The sequence below is a fragment of the Nerophis ophidion genome, linkage group LG03 (genome assembly GCF_033978795.1).
Source record: "Nerophis ophidion isolate RoL-2023_Sa linkage group LG03, RoL_Noph_v1.0, whole genome shotgun sequence".
Lineage (NCBI taxonomy): Eukaryota > Metazoa > Chordata > Actinopteri > Syngnathiformes > Syngnathidae > Nerophis > Nerophis ophidion.
In genome coordinates, this window is record NC_084613.1 from 53051372 (window position 1) to 53071026 (window position 19655).

The window sequence follows — 19655 nt, forward strand, 5'->3', positions numbered from 1 at the left end:
CTGTCAAAAGCTTCATTCCGTGTCTCACTTCGTCACAAAAATCACATTTGCTGCCCGCTGTTAAAATAGACTTTCATCCACACTTTCTCTCAAGCCTAGTCGTTCTGGAGCTGTTGTGATGCAGTGTGTATGATTACCGTAATGACCTTCATATCACTAGGAAGTGCAGAATGTATTGCTTCAGAAACCATTGGAATAATTTTGATAGTTGAAAACTTGCTGTAATTTGAAAGTAGCATTGATTTTGAATTTCTTCAGTTTTAAAGATCTACGAAAAACATTTTAAAAAGCTTAACACGTTATATGTGGCCCTCGGACCAAAGTTTGCCCTGGTCCGTCGCTCCCTCCCACTCAAACCTAAGCTTTGAGGATGTCGTAGTCGTAATGTTTTGTACAGTCCTTTGAGACATTTGGGATTTAAGGCTATATAAATAAACATTGATTGATTGAAAAAGCATCGTGAACCCAGATCCATGTAACATTTGCACTAAAACATTGTGAGAATTTGGAAAGTATGGTCTGCTTTCGAATTTCCAACTCACCGTTTCTTTGTAATGCACAGCTGCAACGGCTTTCGTCGAAATAACGAAACACTATCAAAAGGGCAAACCAAAGAGTGCCGGTCTAGTTATTTTCAAGCCCCCACCTCATATTGATCAAGTCACATCAAAGGGCCTGCATATCTCTAATGCAGCTTGGCCTGCTTTCTAAAGAGCTTTTCCCACTTTGATGGGGGATGATGGTATTGATAGCACTGTCACAATGCAAGAGTGCATCTTCTTGTTTTTCGTACATCACCGCATAAAGAAGCCCAGCATGCTTTTCACTTTAGTGTAAAAAAACATGCATTTACATAAATGCAATTCACAGAGTAGGGTCTCATTCAGTAGCTTGCAAAGATGGAGGTTCTCATTAGCGTGCGGCCAGTCTAAACACTTGTCCATTATAAGAAGACTCAATGGGCTTTTCAGAGTTGTCTCCTATGATTAGATGCTACCTACTTAGAGTCGTGCTGGCTAAGCTATTGTGAGAAATGAATGAAATACACTTATTAGTAGTCATAATTCAGATGCTGCTGTGTGTGTGTGTGTAAAAAATATATATAATAGCATGTCTACACATAAATCCGGGGCTTTTGAAATGTGTTTAGTCAAGTCAGGATGATATTTATTATAAATTATGTTTTTTACTACATTGCCTTGTAGGCATTTCTGTGATTGTCTCAAACTTGTGCGTTGTATATTTATCTCATGGCCCTCATTTTTTTTGCCAGAAAAGCGTCGACGCAGCATGGAGCTGATTCCCCTGACAGCAAGGATGGTCATGACACATCTGGTAAATCATTTGGGCCATCATCCTCTGAGTGGAGGCCCTGCCCTCCTTCACAGTCTAGTGAGTGAAAATCACGACAATCCATACGTGGAGTCATCCGAGATGTCCTCAGAGGTCTTCAAAAGCCCCAATTTGCAGCTATTTGTTTTCAATGACACCACACTAGTGTCCTACCTGCAGATTCCTGCTGAGTCCCCCTCTGTCGGACACCCAACCCCTCACCGGTCCTCCCAGGTGCGCATCATTGTGCGTGACATTTCAGGCAAATACGCGTGGGATGGGTCGATTCTGTTTGCAACCACTCAGGAAGACTCTGATCATACTGGAGTTTTTAATTCAGTGGATCATACATTTTTGCCATCTACTACTCCCCTACACAGCAAAACATTGCCCAGTTCTCCAACAAGAGGGCGGTCCAAGTATCATTCCTCAGTCTCAGATTCCCTCTCCGACTCAAGCGATGTAGAAGAGGTGGATGTCCTTGATAAACTTTTAGAGGAACTTGGCCAGGCCAGCCCAGAATGCCTGCCCCAGTCTCATTTCAAACTAAACCAGCCAGCCCCGTCACCCTTAGGCATGAACCTAGAGCTAGAGGACGCCATCCTTGGTGCCATTCTCCGCCAGACTCAACAGGAGGAAGAGCAGGTGCGAAGGTGGGACTCTGATGTTAGCTTTCAGGCTGCCGGCATGAGGGAGCCGTCCCACCAGGAACCCAAAGCACCTTTTTATTTTTGTCGATTGCTGCTTAATGATCTTGGAATGAACTCCTGGGACCGAAGGTATGCTGCTATTTTTCCTAACCGACTCTGTTGAGCCTTACATAAAAGCAGACTGTGATCGCAAAACCAAGCAAACTTGAATTAATCGTGTTTATGTCTTGCTCCCCATATTTGCATGTATTTATGACACCTTCATTTTCAATGTACTTCTAACTCTTACTTAAAAAAACAATGGAGTGCAGTTAATCTCCCCTCCACAGGGTAAAAGTGCCCAGCTGTTTTCACCAAAGTCTACCTTGTACTGCCACTTCTTTGCAGTGCCACTCGTAAATGAAAAACCTTACACCTCTTAATGGGGGATGGCGCAACAGGCACACAGCTTGTGGGAGATTGTAGTTTGCACCTGTGCCTTTTTACATTAATCCTAACAGCAAGGCAAAACATTTGAACACACTCACACGCGATCATACTATATTGTAGACTTTAATATGGACTCTGTAAGATTTCCCCTCAAAACCAATTTCAACACTGTTTATTATTTTCATGATATTATATTCATTATTAGTGACAGTTAATTAGGTTCTATACTTGTTTTGTTTTATTTGTCAACCAGGAAAAGTTTCCATTTGCTGAAGAAGAACTCCAAATTGTTAAGGGAACTAAAGAACTTGGATTCCAGACAGTGGTAAGTTTAATTCCATATATACTATGTTTGTGAATTATTTGTGAAACCACCTTTAAAAAGCTTTATTTTTTTAGGAATATGGCTGCTTTACTTTAATTGTCACCCTTATCTATCATTTCAAATAATGTATTAGTTTTATTAGATTTATTTCAATGTGATAACACTGGAGCCGTAAGTAATCAGTGTACAGCTTGTACAGAAGTGTGAACTTATTGTTCCCTCAAAATAATTCATCACAGTCCTTAATGTTTAAACTGCTGGCAACAAAAGCAAAGACACACCTAAGTCAAAATTTACAAATTGAGATATAAGTGTCAATATTTTGTGTGGCTACCATTAATTTCCAGCACTGCCTTAACTATTTTTGGTCATGGATTCGCTAGAGGCTTTTAGGTTGCCAATAAAATCCTCTTCCGTTTTCTCTATGTTGACATCACAGACTTGAGGGATGTTATCAATCAATCAATCAATGTTTACTTATATAGCCCTAAATCACTAGTGTCTCAAAGGGCTGCACAAACCTCAACACAAACCACTACGACATCCTCGGTAGGCCCACATAAGGGCAAGGAAAACTCACACCCAGTGGGACGTTGGTGACAATGATGACTATGTTTTACACCTTGTTCTCCTTCACCTTCTGTTTGAGGATGCTGCATAGATGCTTATAAGAGTTTATGTCTGGATACATAATTTGTCAGTCTATCATCTTATCCTTTTCTTCTTTAGCCAGGCAGCGAACATTTTGGAGGTGTGTTTAATGTCATTATTATGGAGGTATACTGGACTGGACTGCTGTCTGTTTTCCAAAGGGAGGGGATCATGTTTTGCCTCAGTATGTCACAAAACATGTTGGCATTCATACATACCTCAATAGCTCCCTGGTATCGACAGCACTTTTACAGCCCCAGACCATGACACTACCAGCACTATGCCTGGGTGTAGGCAAGATACACTAATCTTGATACTCTTCACCTGGTTGGCGTCACACACGCTTGTCACTGTCTGAACCTAATACGTTTGTCTTGGTCTCGTCAGAACACAGTCTATTAATTAAACAATTCAATGATTATACCCACTCGACAACCATAGTAGCCGATCAGCTTGGAGTAAATCTGCAGACCCTTCTCAAGCTTAATTCTTTTTTCACAGCCTGGGTCTTTTGAGTGTTCCTTGCCCGCTTATGGGTTTAGATCAGAGATGTCATTGTGAGTTGCTGAAGCCATTTTAGACATTTATCATTTAGTTTGATTCATTGATTCATTCATTGATTGACATGGTACCAGTAATCCATGTTTTCAGTTTTGTTTGTCCTAAATGGGTCATATTATATATTTTTTTTCTACTTTTAAAACACTTCCTTGTGGTCTACATCAGGGGTCCCTGACATGGTACCAGTAATCCATGTTTTCAGTTTTGTTTGTCCTAAATGGGTCATATTATATATTTTTTTTCTACTTTTAAAACACTTCCTTGTGGTCTACATCAGGGGTCCCTGACTTTTTTTGCGCCAGAGACCGGTTTATGTAGGCATTATTTTTACGGACCAACCTTTCACGTGTGGTAGTTAAATACAGCAATAAGGAGTGCATGAAAAATCCAACTCACCATAACGCTGAATAATTAGGAGCCGTGGCCTTTTTCCATTTGCAAATAAGCTCTCCAAAGACTTTTATTTTGTATTAATTTTTGCTAGCTTGTGGGCTTATTATTTGGTTGACATACCTGAGGTATTGTATGCAGGGGTGGCTACCCAAAAATTGTACTGAACTAAGAATACAGTTACTTTAAAGTAATATGACTCAAGTAAAAGTAAAAAGTAGTCATCAAAATAATTATATGAGTAAGTATTCCGTAGAAAAAATACTTAAGTATTGAGTAACTTTAGATTTTTTTTGTATCTATTTGTTAATGGTTCTTAGGCTGCAATTGTTTTGTGTATGTGTGTGTGCGTGTGCGTGTGCGTGTGCGTGTGTGTGTGTGTGTGTGTGTGTGTGTGTGTGTGTGTGTGTGTGTGTGTGTGTGTGTGTGTGTGTGTGTGTGTGTGTGTGTGTGTGTGTAAGACACAAAAAAACCCTAGTTGTAAGTGGAATTTTTGTTGGCTGAAATGGAAGCGTTTCTACTGATTCAGATGGCAGCACATGATAACAATGTTCTTTTTATTAATTTGAAAGTATTAATTGAAGATTTGTGCTGTCTTTTCTGACCTCATGTCACTTTTTACAGTCAGTACATTTCTACGCACTAAATTAGTCTGATTTGTCAAATAATTTAGTTTCTTCTATTTTTAGAGCTACATGTGATGTTCAAGTTCCATGCTCTTATCTTTAATATGACCGTTGGCCATACGCAGTGTGCTTCTCGTACACTAGGGGGCGATTACGGACATTTCAGCCTATTTAACTATGTCGGAATGTAAATACACAATAACAGAAGAAGATAATGCTACATGGTAATAAGTTACAGCAGGGTTTCCCACCCTTTTTCAGCTGGTGAGCTACTTTTCAAATGACCAAGTCGAGGCTATCTACCTTGTATATAAGAGATATCAAACATGCGGCCCGCTTACTAGATAAGGCCCGCAAACAGGTTGAATGCGACGAGTTTGCTAAGTGTAAAATTAAGCTGCATTTTTTAATTAAAGAAACTGCTGTTCTAAATGTATCCATTAGATGTCGCAATAGTAATTTTGTTAGGCAAGCAAATGGTTTACACCGGGGCGAGCAAGTACACCAAGCAAGAGGTACACGCTAAAGCGGGGCTGCGACTCCTCCTCCCGACACAAAGTTAAACAGACAGTAGTAAAACAAACTATTGAAAATGTGACCAAATCTGCCTGGTTAAAAGTATACATACAGCAATGTTAATATTTGGTTACATGTCCCTTGGAAAGTTTCACTGCAATAAGGTGCTTTTGGTAGCCATCCACAAGCTGCTGGCAAGCTTCTGGTGGATTTTTTGACCACTCCTCTTAACAAAATTGGTGCAGTTCAGCTAAATATATTGGTTTTCTGACATGGACTTGTTTCTTCAGCATTGTCAACGCAATTAAGTCAGAAATTTTGAAAGGCTATTCTAAAACCTTAGTTCTAGCCTGATTTAGCCATTCCTTTACCACTTTTGACGTGTGTTTGGACTCATTGTCCTGTTGGAACATCCAACTGCGCCTATGGGAGTTGAGATAATGAGGCGAGAGAGCAGTAGTTTTGAGCGGGTGAGTTTTAATATCAGACTTCTTTCCACATCAACAACCATATTCCCACGGAAGGGTCTTCCCTTATAACTGGTCTAATCCGACCTATGCACCAATCCCCAATCTGGTGATGAGAACAATTAATACCCCGCTACAACATTTAAATAAGTATATACTTGGACTAATTCACTATTGACAATTGTTTATCAATCAATCAATGTTTATTTATATAGCCCTAAATCACTAGTATCTCAAAGGGCTGCACAAACCACAACGACGTCCTCGGTAGAGCCCACATAAGGGCAAGGAAAGCTCACCCCAGTGGGACGTCGGGGACAGTGACAATGATGACTATGAGAAACCTTGGAGAGGACCGCATATGTGGGCAACCCACCCGCCCCCACCCCGCCACCCCAGGGGACCGAAAGCAATGGATGTCGAGCGGGTCTAACATACTGTAAAAGTTCAATCCATAGTGGATCCAACACAACCATGAGAGTCCAGTCCAAAGTGGATCCAACACAGTAGCGAGAGTCCCGTCCATAGCGGAGCCAACAGGAAACCATCCCAAGCGGAGGCGGATCAGCAGCGCAGAGATGTCCCCAGCCGATACAGAGGCGAGCGGTCCATCCTGGGTCCCGACTCTGTACAGCCAGTACTTCATCCATGGCCACCGGACCGGACCCCCTCCACAAGGGAGAGTGGGACAGAGGAGAAAAAGAAAAGAAACGGCAGATCAACTGGTCTATTTAAAGGCTAGAGTATACAAATTAGTTTTAAGGTGAGACTTAAATGCTTCTACTGAGGTGGCATCTCGAACTGTTACCGGGAGGGCATTCCAGAGTACTGGAGCCTGAAATGAAAACGCTCTATAGCCCGCAGACATTTTTTGGGCTCTGGGAATCACTAATAAGCCGAAGTCCTTTGAACGCAGATTTCTTGCCGGGACATATGGTACAATACAATCGGCAAGATAGGCTGGAGCTAAACCATGTAGTATTTTATACATAAGTAGTTAAACCTTAAAGTCACATCTTAAGTGCACAGGAAGCCAGTGCAGGTGAGCCAGTACAGGCGTAATATGATCAAACTTTCTTGTTCTTGTCAAAAGTCTAGCAGCCACATTTTCTACCAACTGTAATCTTTTAATGCTAGACATGGGGGACCCGAAAATAATACGTTACAGTAATCGAGACGAGACATAACAAACGCATAGCTAATGATCTCGGCGTTACTAGTGGACAATATGGAGCGAATTTTAGTGATATTATGGAGATGAAAGGAGGCCGTTTTAGTAACATTCTTAATGTGTGACTCAAACGAGAGAGTTGGGTCGAAGATAATAACCAGATTCTTTACAGAGTCGCCTTGTTTAATTGTTTGGTTGTCAAATTTTTAAAGTTGTATTAATAAATATAAGTCGGTGTCTAGCAGGACCGATAATAAGCATTTCCTTTTTTTTGGTGTTGAGTTGCAAAAAGTTAGCGAACATCCATTGTTTAATTTCATTAAGACACGCCTCCAGCTGACTACAATCCGGCGTGTTGGTCAGCTTTAGGGGCATGTAGAGTTGGGTGTCATCAGCATAACAGTGAAAGCTAACAACGTATTTGCGTATGATGTCACCTAGCGGCAGCATGTAGATGCTGAAGAGTTGCAGGGCCAAGGACCGAATCCTGGGGAACTCCACACGTTACCTTAACATAGTCCGAGGTCACATTGTTATGGGAGGCGCACTGCATCCTGTCAGTAAGATAAGAGTTAAACCAAGACAGGGCTAAGTCTGACATATCAATTTGTGTTTTGATACGCTCTAATAAAATATTATGATCGACGGTATCGAAAACAGCGCTAAGATCGAGGAGCAGCAACATAGATGACGCATCAGAATCCATCGTTAGCAGTAGATCATTGGTCATTTTTGCGATGGCTGTCTCCGTAGAGTGATTTGCCTTGTAACCGGATTGAAAGGTTTCACATAGATTGTTAGACGATAAGTGTTCATTTAACTGCTCCGCAACAATTTTTTCGAGGATTTTTTAAATAAAGGGAAGGTGAGACACCGGTCGGTAGTTTACCACGAGGTCAGGATCGAGGTTAGGTCTTTTAAGGAGATGATGAATAACCGCTTTTTTGAATGCTAGGGGAACAGTACCAGAGGAAAGTAATACGTTTATAATTATTAGCACTGATGGATAGGGGTGTAACGGTACGTGTATTTGTATTGAACCGTTTCGGTACGAGGGTTTCGGTTCAGTTCGGAGGTCTACCAAACGACAAGGACATATTAAGTAGCGCACCGCACATTGTGTAAACAATACACACCAAGGCACCATGAATTGATTTACGTGGACCCCGACTTAAACAAGTTGAAAAACTTATTCGGGTGTTACCATTTAGTGGTCAATTGTACGGAATATGTACTGTACTGTACTATCTACTAATAAAAATTTAAATCAATCAAAAAAACAACAACGCACAGCATGCTAGCAATGACTGGGCTATGATAGACTGACCATACCTCCTCTTTTCACCGTACATGTCCTCTTTGCGGGGCTGTCCAGGTGGAGTTTTTTAAATACCTAGAATTTCCGGCATTTTAAGTTAAGGTTGCGTGTATTTTCAATGTACGTTTAGGGTTAAGAAGGGGTTAAAAAAAAAAAAAAAAGTGGTGTTCGCAGCAGCAATCGTGAGGGAGGGGCAGAGACAGAGAGAGCGAGACAGTTATGATAAATACGCATGCGTCGCCAGGCTCTGCTTTGTATCCATAGATTTATCAGATTTTATTTTTTATTATCTATAGCAGGGGTGTCAAAAGTGTGCCCCGTAGGCCAATGTTTTAAAAGCCCACGGCACTTTCTAAAAATACAATGAAAATGAACAAAAACATAAACAAAAGTGAAATAAAAAAGCTTAGAGGCTAAATATAATTTAGTAAAAGTTGCAACGTTGACTAATAAAACAAAGCTTTTTTTTTTCTTTCAAACTGCCATTGCTCAAAACATAATATTGAATCAAAATCAATGTTATTATGAATTATTGACTTATCCAAGTTTCAGATTACTTCACATCAAATATTCCACTAAGAAACATTTTTTTGGGTGGAAGATTTAGCAAATTTGTTAAATAAATAATCAAAAAATGTATATTATGTTGTTTTCTTACTGTACCGAAAATGAACCAAACTGTGAACTCTGAACCAAGGTACGTACCGAACCGAAATGTTTGTGTACCGTTACACCCCTACTGATGGACCTAATAATACAAAGAGCTCCTTGATAAGTTTCCCAGGAAGTGGGTCAAGTAAACCTGTTGTTTGTTTTATTCCATTTACACGTTGTAACAAATCTTCTAATGTTATTTCATCAAAACGAGAGAAACTATTTTTGAGGGCAGTATCCGCCGTATATACAGTCGTATCTGTGTTAATAAAACCCAGTTGTAGCTGGGACGCATTGTCTGTAATATCCTTTCTAATGAGTTCTATTGTCTTATTAAAAAATGTCATTAAGTCATCTGCCGAGTGGGTGGAGCTACTGGAAGGAGTCCCTTGTTGGGTTAGCGATGCTACAGTACTAAACAAACATTTAGGATCGTTTTTATTAAGGCAGAGGAGATTTGAGTAATATTTAGCTTAAGCTAAGGTAAGCATGCGTTTAGAAGTTATTAAACTATCACTCCATGCTTGATGGTAAACCTCAAGTTTAGTCGCGAGCCATTTGCGTTCCAGCTTTCTATATGATAATTTATGAGCTCTAGTTTCTTCTGTAAACCATGGGGTACACCTTTTTGAAGTCTTTTTTTAACTTCAGCAGTGCTATACTATCAATGGTTTCGCGCAGGGCGTAGTTAAAGTTGTTAGTGAGGTTATCAATAGAGCCCATATACTTTGGGAATGGTGCCATTACCGAGAGCAGTAGGCCAGCAAGGGTTGTTGTTGTGGCAGCATTAATGTTGCGGCTTCTATAGCAGGTATTATTATTAGCTTGCCGAACATGAGTCTGAACCTCGAATATTATAAGGTAATGATCAGATAACTTTGGACACGGTGATACCCCTGACAAGCACTAGTTCTAACGTATTACCGTTGTGATGCGTGGGTTCATTTATTATTTGTGTAAGACCACAGCTATCAATTATAGTCTGGAGCGCCACGTACGGTGGGTCCGATGGGGTATTCATACGGATATTAAAGGCCTACTGAAATGAGATTTTCTTATTTAAACGGGGATAGCAGGTCCATTCTATGTGTCATACTTGATCATTTCGCGATCTTGCCATATTTTTGCTGAAAGGATTTAGTAGAGAACATCCACGATAAAGTTCACAACTTTCGGTGCTAAGACAAAAGCCCTGCCTCTACCGGAAGTCGCAGACGATGACGTCGCAAGTGTGGGGGCTCCTCACATATTCACATTGATTTTAATGGGACCCTCCGACAAAAAGTGCTATTCGGACCGAGAAAACTACAATTTCCCCATTAATTTGAGCGAGGATGAAAGATTCGTGTTTGAGGATATTGATAGCGACAGACCAGAAGAAGAAAAAAAAAAAGTGAAAAAAAAAACGCGATTGGGACGGATTCCGACATTTTTAGACACATTTAATAGGATAATTCTGGGAAATCCCTTATCTTTCTGTTGTGTTGCTAGTGTTTTAGTGAGTTTAATAGTACCTGATAGTCGGAAGGGTGTCTCCACTGGTGTGTTGACGCGCAGTGTCTCAGGGGAGTCAACGGCAGCTATGGACGACACAAGCTCAGCTTTTCTCCGGTAAGAAGCGACTTTTTAACCACAATTTTCTCACCGAAACCTGCTGGTTGACATTCCGTCTTGATTCATGTTGGCTTATCCGCGCTCTGATCCATTGTAACGTTTCACCTCCAGGAATTTTAAACAAGGAATCACCGTGTGTTTGTGTGGCTAAAGGCTAAAGCTTCCCAACTCCATCTTTCTACTGTGACTTCTCCAATATTAATTGAACAAAATGCAAAAGATTCAGCAACACAGATCTCCAAAATACTGTGTAATTATGCCGTTAAAGCAGACGACATTTAGCTGCGTGTGTGTGTAGCGCTCATACTTCCTAAAAACCTGTGACGTCTTGCGTACACGTCATCATTGCACGACGTTTCCAGGATGAAACTCCCGGGAAATTTAAAATTGTAATTTAGTAAACTAAAAAGGCCATGTTGCAATGTTAATATTTCATCATTGATATATAAACTATCAGACTGCGTGGTGGGTAGTAGTGGGTTTCAGTAGGCCTTTAAAATCCTCCATTATAATTATATTATCGGTGTGCGTCACTAGATAAGCAACAAACTCTGAGAGTTCATTGATAAAGTCCGACTAGGGCTCTAGGGGGCAGTAGATAACAGCCAGGTATAGAGGCAGCGGTGTGACAGACCTCATAGTAAGCACCTCAAACTATTTATATTTATTATTTAGGTTAGGGCTAAGGTTGAAGTTTTCGTTGTATATTAGTGCGACCCCCCCTCCCCCACCCCTTTTAAGGGCACAGGCAATATGCGCATTCGTATAGTTAGGAGGATATGCCTCATTTACTCCAAAAAAGTCGTCTGGTTGAAGCCAGGTTTCGCTGATACAGATGACGTTAAGATTGTTGTCTCTAATGACCTCATTAACTAATAACATTTTGGGAGACAATGATCTTATGTTTAAAAAGCCCATATTATAGGTAGTGAGCTGTTTTAAGGAGTTTTTGATCAAATTATCCGTAGTAGCAATATTAAAAATGTTGTGTTTATTATGTGTAGTGCACTTAAAATAATTACGACCATATATAGGAATTGATATGACGGGAATTTTCCGATTGTTTGCCTGGTGCTGCGAAACTGAACGCATCTTAATTTGCCACCTCAGTTGAACGCATATCCAACTCTGACACAGTCATAGCAGAAAAAACTTGTTCTAACTTAACTGACTCCTCACCCAGACTAGTAGGCTCACGTCTTCCATTTAAATCCAGTTTCAGGATGGAAGGAAGCGGTGTTTTGTGGGGATTAGCCTTTTGCTTTGTTGTTAGCCCCGCTCGGCATCCGCGCTTCTGCTTTCGATCACACCGCTTGCGTGTCTTCCTTTGACGGTCTCCGCTGGTACTATACTCCGCTGCGTCAAAGGCTGCTGGATATAGCCGGCGAAGTATTCCCATGCTAGCGAGGTGGTCCAAAGTACACGCATCTTTCAGTCCAAAACGGCCCAATCTATCCACATCCAGAATTGTCTGGCGGTCGTAAGTTATCACGGAGTGTCCACCCTATAAGCCAGCCATGAAATTTGCCGAATTGTCCGGTATTTTTTGCCAAATGTTCTCTTTCTACCAAGAGCTTCTGCAAGCCTCAGCCCGTCCGGGCGCTGCCATCTTGGATTTTAAAGGCTTTCAGGTTTTTTTTGCGACAAAAATTGGTGTCATCATCAAAAATTATATTGTGATGAATAATTGACAAGTTCACCAGGTAATGTATATATCAATATAAAAAGAAGTGGTCCCACTATGGAGCCGTTTGGAACTCCACGTTATAATTTTACTTGGAAATGTGCAGTTAGTTGTTAGTTAGCACATATTGCTTCCTTTCAAATAAATACTTTGATAATTGTACTTGATATTGTTACAATCGATATCTGTGTAGATCCACCCATGACATTAGTTTACATCCAGGAGCGCCAACTTTAGTGATTAGATATTGTATCCAGGTGGAACAGGGGTTAGTGCATGTGCCTCACAATACGAAGGTCCTGAGTAGTCCTGGGTCTGATCCCGCGCTCGGGAACTTTCTGTGTGGAGTTTGCACGTTCCATCCGAGACTGCGTGGGTTCCCTCCGGGTATTCCGGCTTCCTCCCACCTCCAAAAACGTGCGTGTGGAGAGGGCTGTGTTACACGCGTTCCCTGCGGGCGAGGTGTGTGCAAGGGCCGGCCCTGAAGTAGCCAACAGGTGAGTGGATACCTCAGCTGGAACAAGTTATCTAATCACCTGTTCCCCTTATTAGTAGCCCTGGAGACCATGAGGAGGGACAGACGAACGAGAGAGCAGACAGCTGAAAAGCTGGAGAAAGACTGAACAAGATTCATTTTGTAAAGAAAATAAAATGGTGTCAAACCTACATCCTGAGACTGTGTGGTACTGTTGGCCGAAGAAACCCGGGGCAGACGAAGGAAACCTCCACAACTGGCGCCCAACTCAAACGGACCACGAGATTGTCCACCACAACACCCCTGGAGGCGCTCGGGCAAGTGCTGGCCGAGGTGTCTGCAGCGAGCCAGCAGCAGACACAGCTGATACAACGGCTAATGGACAGAGCCACGGTAGGAGCGGGAGAAACAACCACCATGCAGCGAATAGGGGAGGCAGAAGACCCCCACACATTTTTGGACATTTTCGAGGCCAAAGCGACCTCATGCAGACACCGGAGGAAGAGTGGGAAGTGAAGCTTCTGCCGCTTCTGGTGGGGGCGCTGAGTCTCTCGGCAGCCGCCCGGATGCAGTACGCGAACCTGCGCCACACCTTCGTGGATCGGGTCGGCAGCAGCCCGGAGGATCACAGAAAGAAGTTCCGGGCGATGAAGTTGGGCCAAGAGGACCGCCCCTTCGTCCTGGCACAGCAAATGCGAGATGCGGCAACCTGGTGGCTCCAGCCGAACGGGCAAGATCCTGATGTGGTGGGAAAAATACTGCTGGAGCAGTTCATCGACGCCCTCCCGCTGAGGACAGCCGCGTGGGTGAGGTACGACCGCTCTGCCGACGTAAAAGCAGCAGTGACACTGGCCGAGGACCACCTAGCGGTCCAGACGGAAGCGACGACAAAAACAGCCGAAAGGCCCATCCCAGCTCCGCGCCGACGACTCACGCCACTGGACGGGATGACATTGGAGCGGCACCCTCACCTGGCCGGAGGACCTGGAAGCATGGAGCAGGTCCCCTCCTCGAACGAGCAACACGCACACACACAGACACACACACACACACACACACACACACACAGTCACACACACATACACATCCAACAAGGGGGGGGGGGGAACGGGGGATATAATAGTCTGTCTCCTTGTCCGTTTCAGGGTACCAGCGCTGTCCAGAGAGGGCTTCCCTCGCAGATGGCGCCTCAGACACCCGGGCCGGTGTGCTGTGGTTGCGGTCAACCCGGTCGCGTTTGCCGGGAGTGCTCCTTGTTGGAGGTGGGGCAGGTGATGCGGGTTGTCGGGGCCCCAGTACTTCTTACCGGGACACAGTACGTCTCCCCCGGATCGGGGGGAGACGTACAAGGGAGTACATACCGGGCGATGGTGAATTCGGGCTGTAAACAGTCCATGATTCAACAAAACCTGGTTCGACCCAGGGTGTTGAGGCAGACGACACTTTGAAAGAATCAGGTGTATTCATGGGGATGTGCACAAAGACCCGATTTTGCCAGTGGAAATTTGGTATGAGGGTCAAAAGCATAGTGTCAAGGTTGCCGCAAGCGCGCACCTTACACATCCCATAATTTTAGGAACGAATTGGCCGGGGTTTAACCAGTTAGTGACACAATGTGTGGGTATGCGTTCACGGACTGTAGGACAGGGGAATATCCGCACAGTACTCGCTGGCGTCGCGGGTTCATCCGGCGCTGCCAAGCGGGAACCGGCGGGGGCCCTCTGTTGGCAACCCACGGAGGATTTTCCCCTTGAGCAGTCCCGCGATGAAACTTTGCGCGCGGCCTGGGACCAGGTGGATTGCATAGACGGTCAGCTGGTGCGCCCAGGCAAAACGCGGGTATTCCCCCACTTTGTGATTATTAGAGATAGGTTATACTGAGTGAACCGTGACACTCAAACAGTCCACCGAGTTGTTTGTGCCAAAACTCCGCCGGGAAATGGTTTTCCAGGCGGGGCACTGCAATCCCCTCGCTGGCCACTTGGGGTACGACAAAACACTCAATCGGGTCATGGTCCGTTTCCATTGGCCAGGCATCTGGGCAGACGTGCGCCGCTGGTGTACGGCCTGCCCGGACTGCCAGCTGGTTAACCAGGCGGCTACCCCGAAGGCCCCTTTGCGGCCATTACCACTTATGGAGGTCCCATTCGAAAAAATTGGGATGGATCTCATCGGACCATTTCACCCGAGCACACGGGGATATCGTTTTGTGTTAGTCCTGGTGGATTATGCAACACGCTATCCCGAAGCAGTGCCCCTTCGCTCCATCTCTGCCAAGAGTGTAGCACAAGTACTGTTTCAGGTCATCTCCCGAGTCGGAATCCCGAAAGAGATTCTGACAGACCAAGGCACGTCCTTTATGTCACGCACGGTAAAGGAACTGTACGGGTTATTGGGGATTAAAGCGATCCGCACCAGTGTATACCACCCACAAACTGACGGGCTGGTGGAACGGTTTGATAAAACGCTGAAAACCATGATCCGTAAGTTCACGCACGAGGACAAACCTAATTGGGATAAATGGCTGGATCCCCTAACGTTTGCGATGCGGGAGGCACCCCAGACCTCAACCGGCTTTGCGCCGTTCGAGTTGTTATACAGCAGGAAGCCATGCGGCGTATTGGACCTAATTAAAGAAAGCTGGGAAGAGGGTTCAAGCCGCAGTAAAAATGAAATACAATACGTTATGGAACTGCGAGCAAAACTTCACCAGGTAGGGCACTTGTCACGCGAAAATTTGCTCCGCGCCCAGTAACGGCAGCAGCGCACGTATAACAAGGGTACCCAGGTTAGAAACGTTTCACCTGGAGAATAAGTACTTGTACTACTCCCAACTTCCAGCTCAAAATTACTAGTGAAGTGGCAAGGACTTTTTGACGTCACACGGCAGGTAAAAAATATGGACTACGAGGTTCAGCGCTCGGACCGACGTGGAGGCTTACAAATTTACCATGTACACCTACTGAAAGCATGGAGGGAGGCGGTGCCTGTCTCCATGGTGACGGTAGTGAGAGAGGAGGAGGAGTTGGGGCAAGAGATCCTGTGCGCCGCCTCTTCTTCTCCTCTTCCCTGTGATGACCAGCTCACATTGGCTCAGAGAGCGGAGGTTGCTGAGTTACAGCGGCGCTACTCGGATGTGTTATCCTCGTGGCCCGGGCGCACGGATAACATCCGACATCATATTGAGACCAGCCCGGGGATTACGGTGCGGTCTCGGCCATACAGGCTCCCTGAGCACTAACGCAAAATAGTTTGGGACGCATTAAAAACCATGCTGGAGTTGGGGGTGATAGAAGAATCCCACAGTGCATGGTGCAGCTCTATTGTTCTAGTACGGAAGAAAGATCAATCAATCAATCAATGTTTACTTATATAGCCCTAAATCACTAGTGTCTCAAAGGGCTGCACAAACCACAACACAAAGATGGGTCTGTACGCTTCTGTGTGGATTACAGCAAGGTGAACGAGGTATCACGATTTGAGGCGTACCCAGAGCCTCGGGTCGACGAGCTCCTGGATCGGCTGGGCACTGCTCGTTTTTTCACGACACTGGATTTAACCAAGGGCTACTGGCAGATTCCCTTATCACCAGAGTCCCGGGAAAAAAGGGCCTTTTCCACTCCGGAAGGTTTATACCAGTTCGTGACACTCCCGTTTGGGTTGTTCGGTGCGCCCGCCACGCTACAGCGCCTCATGGACCGGGTGCTGCGACCCCACGCTGCATACGCGGCTGCCTACCTGGAAGATGTTATCATCCTGAGTAACAGCTGGGAAGATCAACTGCGGTGGGTGGGGGCGGTGCTCGAATCCTTGAGGTGGGCGGGGCTCACCGCCAACCCGGCGAAGTGCGCGGCTGGCCGGAGGCAGGTACAGTACCTGGGGAACCACTTGGAGGGGGAAGGCTGCGGCCACAAGTTGACAAGACGGCGGCGATTGCAGCCTGTCCACCCCCCAAGACGAAAAAAGAGGTGAGGCAGTTTTGGGGATTTGCGGGCTACTATCGCCGATTTATTCCCCGGTTTGCAGACCTGACCACCCCACTGACTGACCTCACCCGAAAAGGTGCTCAAGATCTGGTCCAGTGGACGGAGCGGTGCCGGCAGGTGTTTGAGAAGGTAAAGAAAGCACTCTGTGAGGAGCCGGTACTGCACATGCCAAATTTTAACATCCCTTTCTGTCTGCAGGTGGACGCGTTGGGCCAGGGACTGGGGGCGGTGTTGACCCAGCAGGTGGAGGGCGTCGACCGCCCCGTGCTTTACATCAGCCGGAAACTGTCGGACCGGTAGACAAGGTACAGCACGGTGGAGAAGGAGTGCCTTGCCATCTAGTGGGCGGTCGGGGCCCTCCGCTACTACCTGTTGGGGCTTGCCTTCAGTCTCTGCTCGGATCACAAACCTCTCCAGTGGCTCCACCGCATGAAGGATGCCAATGTGTGGATTACCCGGTGGTATCTCGCATTAAAACCCTATAACTTCCGGGTTATCCACAGGCCGGGTGCGCAGATGGCCGTGGCCGACTTCCTCTCTCGCCCCACTATGGGAGGGGGGGGGCGGACAGGTGCCTGGGCTGAGTCTGGCGGTGGAGGCATGTGGAGAGGGGCGTGTTCCACGCGTTCCCTGCGGGCGGGTTGTGTACAGGGGCCGGCCATGAAGCAGCCAACAGGTGAGTGGATACCTCAGCTGGAACGAGTTATCTAATCACCTGTTCCCTTTATTAGCAGCGCTGGAGACCATGAGGAGGGACAGACGAACGAGAGAGCAAACAGCTGAAAAGCTGGAGAGAGACTGAACAAGATTCATATTGTAAAGAAAATAAAATGGTGTCAAACCTGCATCCGGAGACTGTGTGGTACTGTTGACCAAAGAAACCCGGGACGGACGAAGGAAACCTCCACAGTGCACCTGGTCATAGGTTGATTGGCAACAGTAAATTGGCCCTAGTGTGTGAATGTGAGTGCGAATGTTGTCTGTCTATCTGTGTTGGCCCTGCGATAAGGTGGCGACTTGTCCAGGGTGTACACCGCCTTCCGCCCGATTGTAGCTGAGATAGGCGCCAGCGCCCCCCGCAACCCCAAAAAGGGAATAAGCGGTAGGAAATGGATGGATGGAAGTGCGAATGTTGTCTGTCTATCTGTGTTGGCCCTGTGATGAGGTGGCGACTTGTCCTGAGTGTACCCCGCCTTCCGCCCGAATGCAGCTGAGATAGGCTCCAGCACCCCCCGCGATCCCAAAAAAGGGACACGTGGTAGGAAATGGCTGGACGGATGGATATTGTATCCTACTACAGTGTTTAGTAAAGCATGTTTAGCTATTCCTCGTTCTGCAGGTTGGATACTTGTAAGAAATTTTGTTTATTTCTTGCCATGGAGGCAAAGATTAGGGATTTAGAAGTAGATAAAACACTGTCGACTGTGGATGGACGTCAGCCGCTTGCTAGCTAACCATGTTTTATAGCACATCTTGCTGAGCGGCGCTTCGGTGTTATAGCTTTACCTTTATCTTTCGTTATTACGCCCAAATATGTTCATTCTCTCGTTTATGTCTGCATGCTGTTTCTGCTTGTAAATAGTTTGTGCGTGTGGGTTTGCAAGCATGCTCCTCTGTTCGTAAAACCAGCAATGTAACAACGTGATAAAAGTCATGTCTGTAAAAAAACCAACCTAAAAGTAACTGTCTTTTTAGAGGCAATTTAGTACCGTTTTAATTCATTAGTACCACGGTACTTTAAAAATATTGGTATACCGCAAAAACGTAATGTACACTCGGCACCCCATCTTGAAAGAAAAAAAACAGAAATGTATAAATATTTGCAAATTTAATAAAAAGACTAACTGAAATATCACATGGTCATAAGTATTCAGACCCTTTGCTGTGGTACTCATATTTAACCCACATCCTGTCCATTTCTTCTGATCCTCCTTGAGATGGTTTTGCTCATTCATAGTGTTTAATTAAACTGATTGGACTTGATTAAGAAAGACACACACCTGTTTGTATAAAACCTTACACCTCACAGTGCATGTCAGAGCAAATGAGAATCATGAGGTAGAAGGAATTGCCATAGGAGCTCAGAGAAAGAATTTTGGCAAGGGACGGAGCTGGCCAAGGTTTCTAAGAGCACAGTGGCCTCCATAATCTTGAAATGGAAGAAGTTTGGGACGACCACAACTATTCCTAGACCTGGCCGTCCAGTCAAACATAGCAATTGTGAGAGAAGAGCCTTGTTGAGAGAGGTAAAGAAGAACCCCAAAATCATTGTGGCTGAGTTCCAGAGAGGCAGTAGGGAAATGGGAGAAAGTTACAAAAGTCAACTATCACTGCAGCCTTTCTGGCAGAGTGGCCAGACCGAAGCCTCCCCTCAGTGCAAGACATTTGAAAGCCTGCAGTTTTTCAAAAAACACATGGACTCCCATACTATGAAAAATATGATTGAAATTGTTGGCATTAATTCTAAGCGGTATGTGTGGAGAAAACCAGGCCTGCTCATCACCTGCCAGATACAATCTCTACAGTGAAACATGGTGGAAGCAGCACCATGTTATTGGGGTGTTTTTCGGCTGCAAGGACAGGACGACTAGTGGCAAATGAAATAAAGATGAATGTGGCCAAGTACAGAGACATTCTTGTAGAAAACCTCAAACTGGGCCAAAGGGTCACCTTCCAATAAGAAAATGACCCTAAGCACACAGCTAAAATAATAAAGGAGTGGCTTTGGTACAATCATGTTACCAAGAAAAGGGAGTTTTGCATCATAGAATTTCAATATCAGAAAACTTTTTGCAGGCTTTCTACT

At 44.9% G+C, this 19655-nt stretch overlaps 1 protein-coding gene across 7 annotated transcripts in view; it reads left to right on the forward strand.

The window, feature by feature from the left end:
- The window catches only part of ralgapa2 (Ral GTPase activating protein catalytic subunit alpha 2), a 298534-nt gene that overhangs the window by 170920 nt on the left and 107959 nt on the right, over positions 1-19655 (forward strand). For all 7 annotated transcript variants that reach the window (XM_061895568.1, XM_061895569.1, XM_061895573.1 and 4 more), the window contains 2 exons: positions 1274-2111; positions 2665-2736. In XM_061895568.1, the coding sequence (XP_061751552.1) occupies positions 1274-2111; positions 2665-2736 (910 nt within the window). The remainder of the gene's footprint in view (positions 1-1273; positions 2112-2664; positions 2737-19655) is intronic.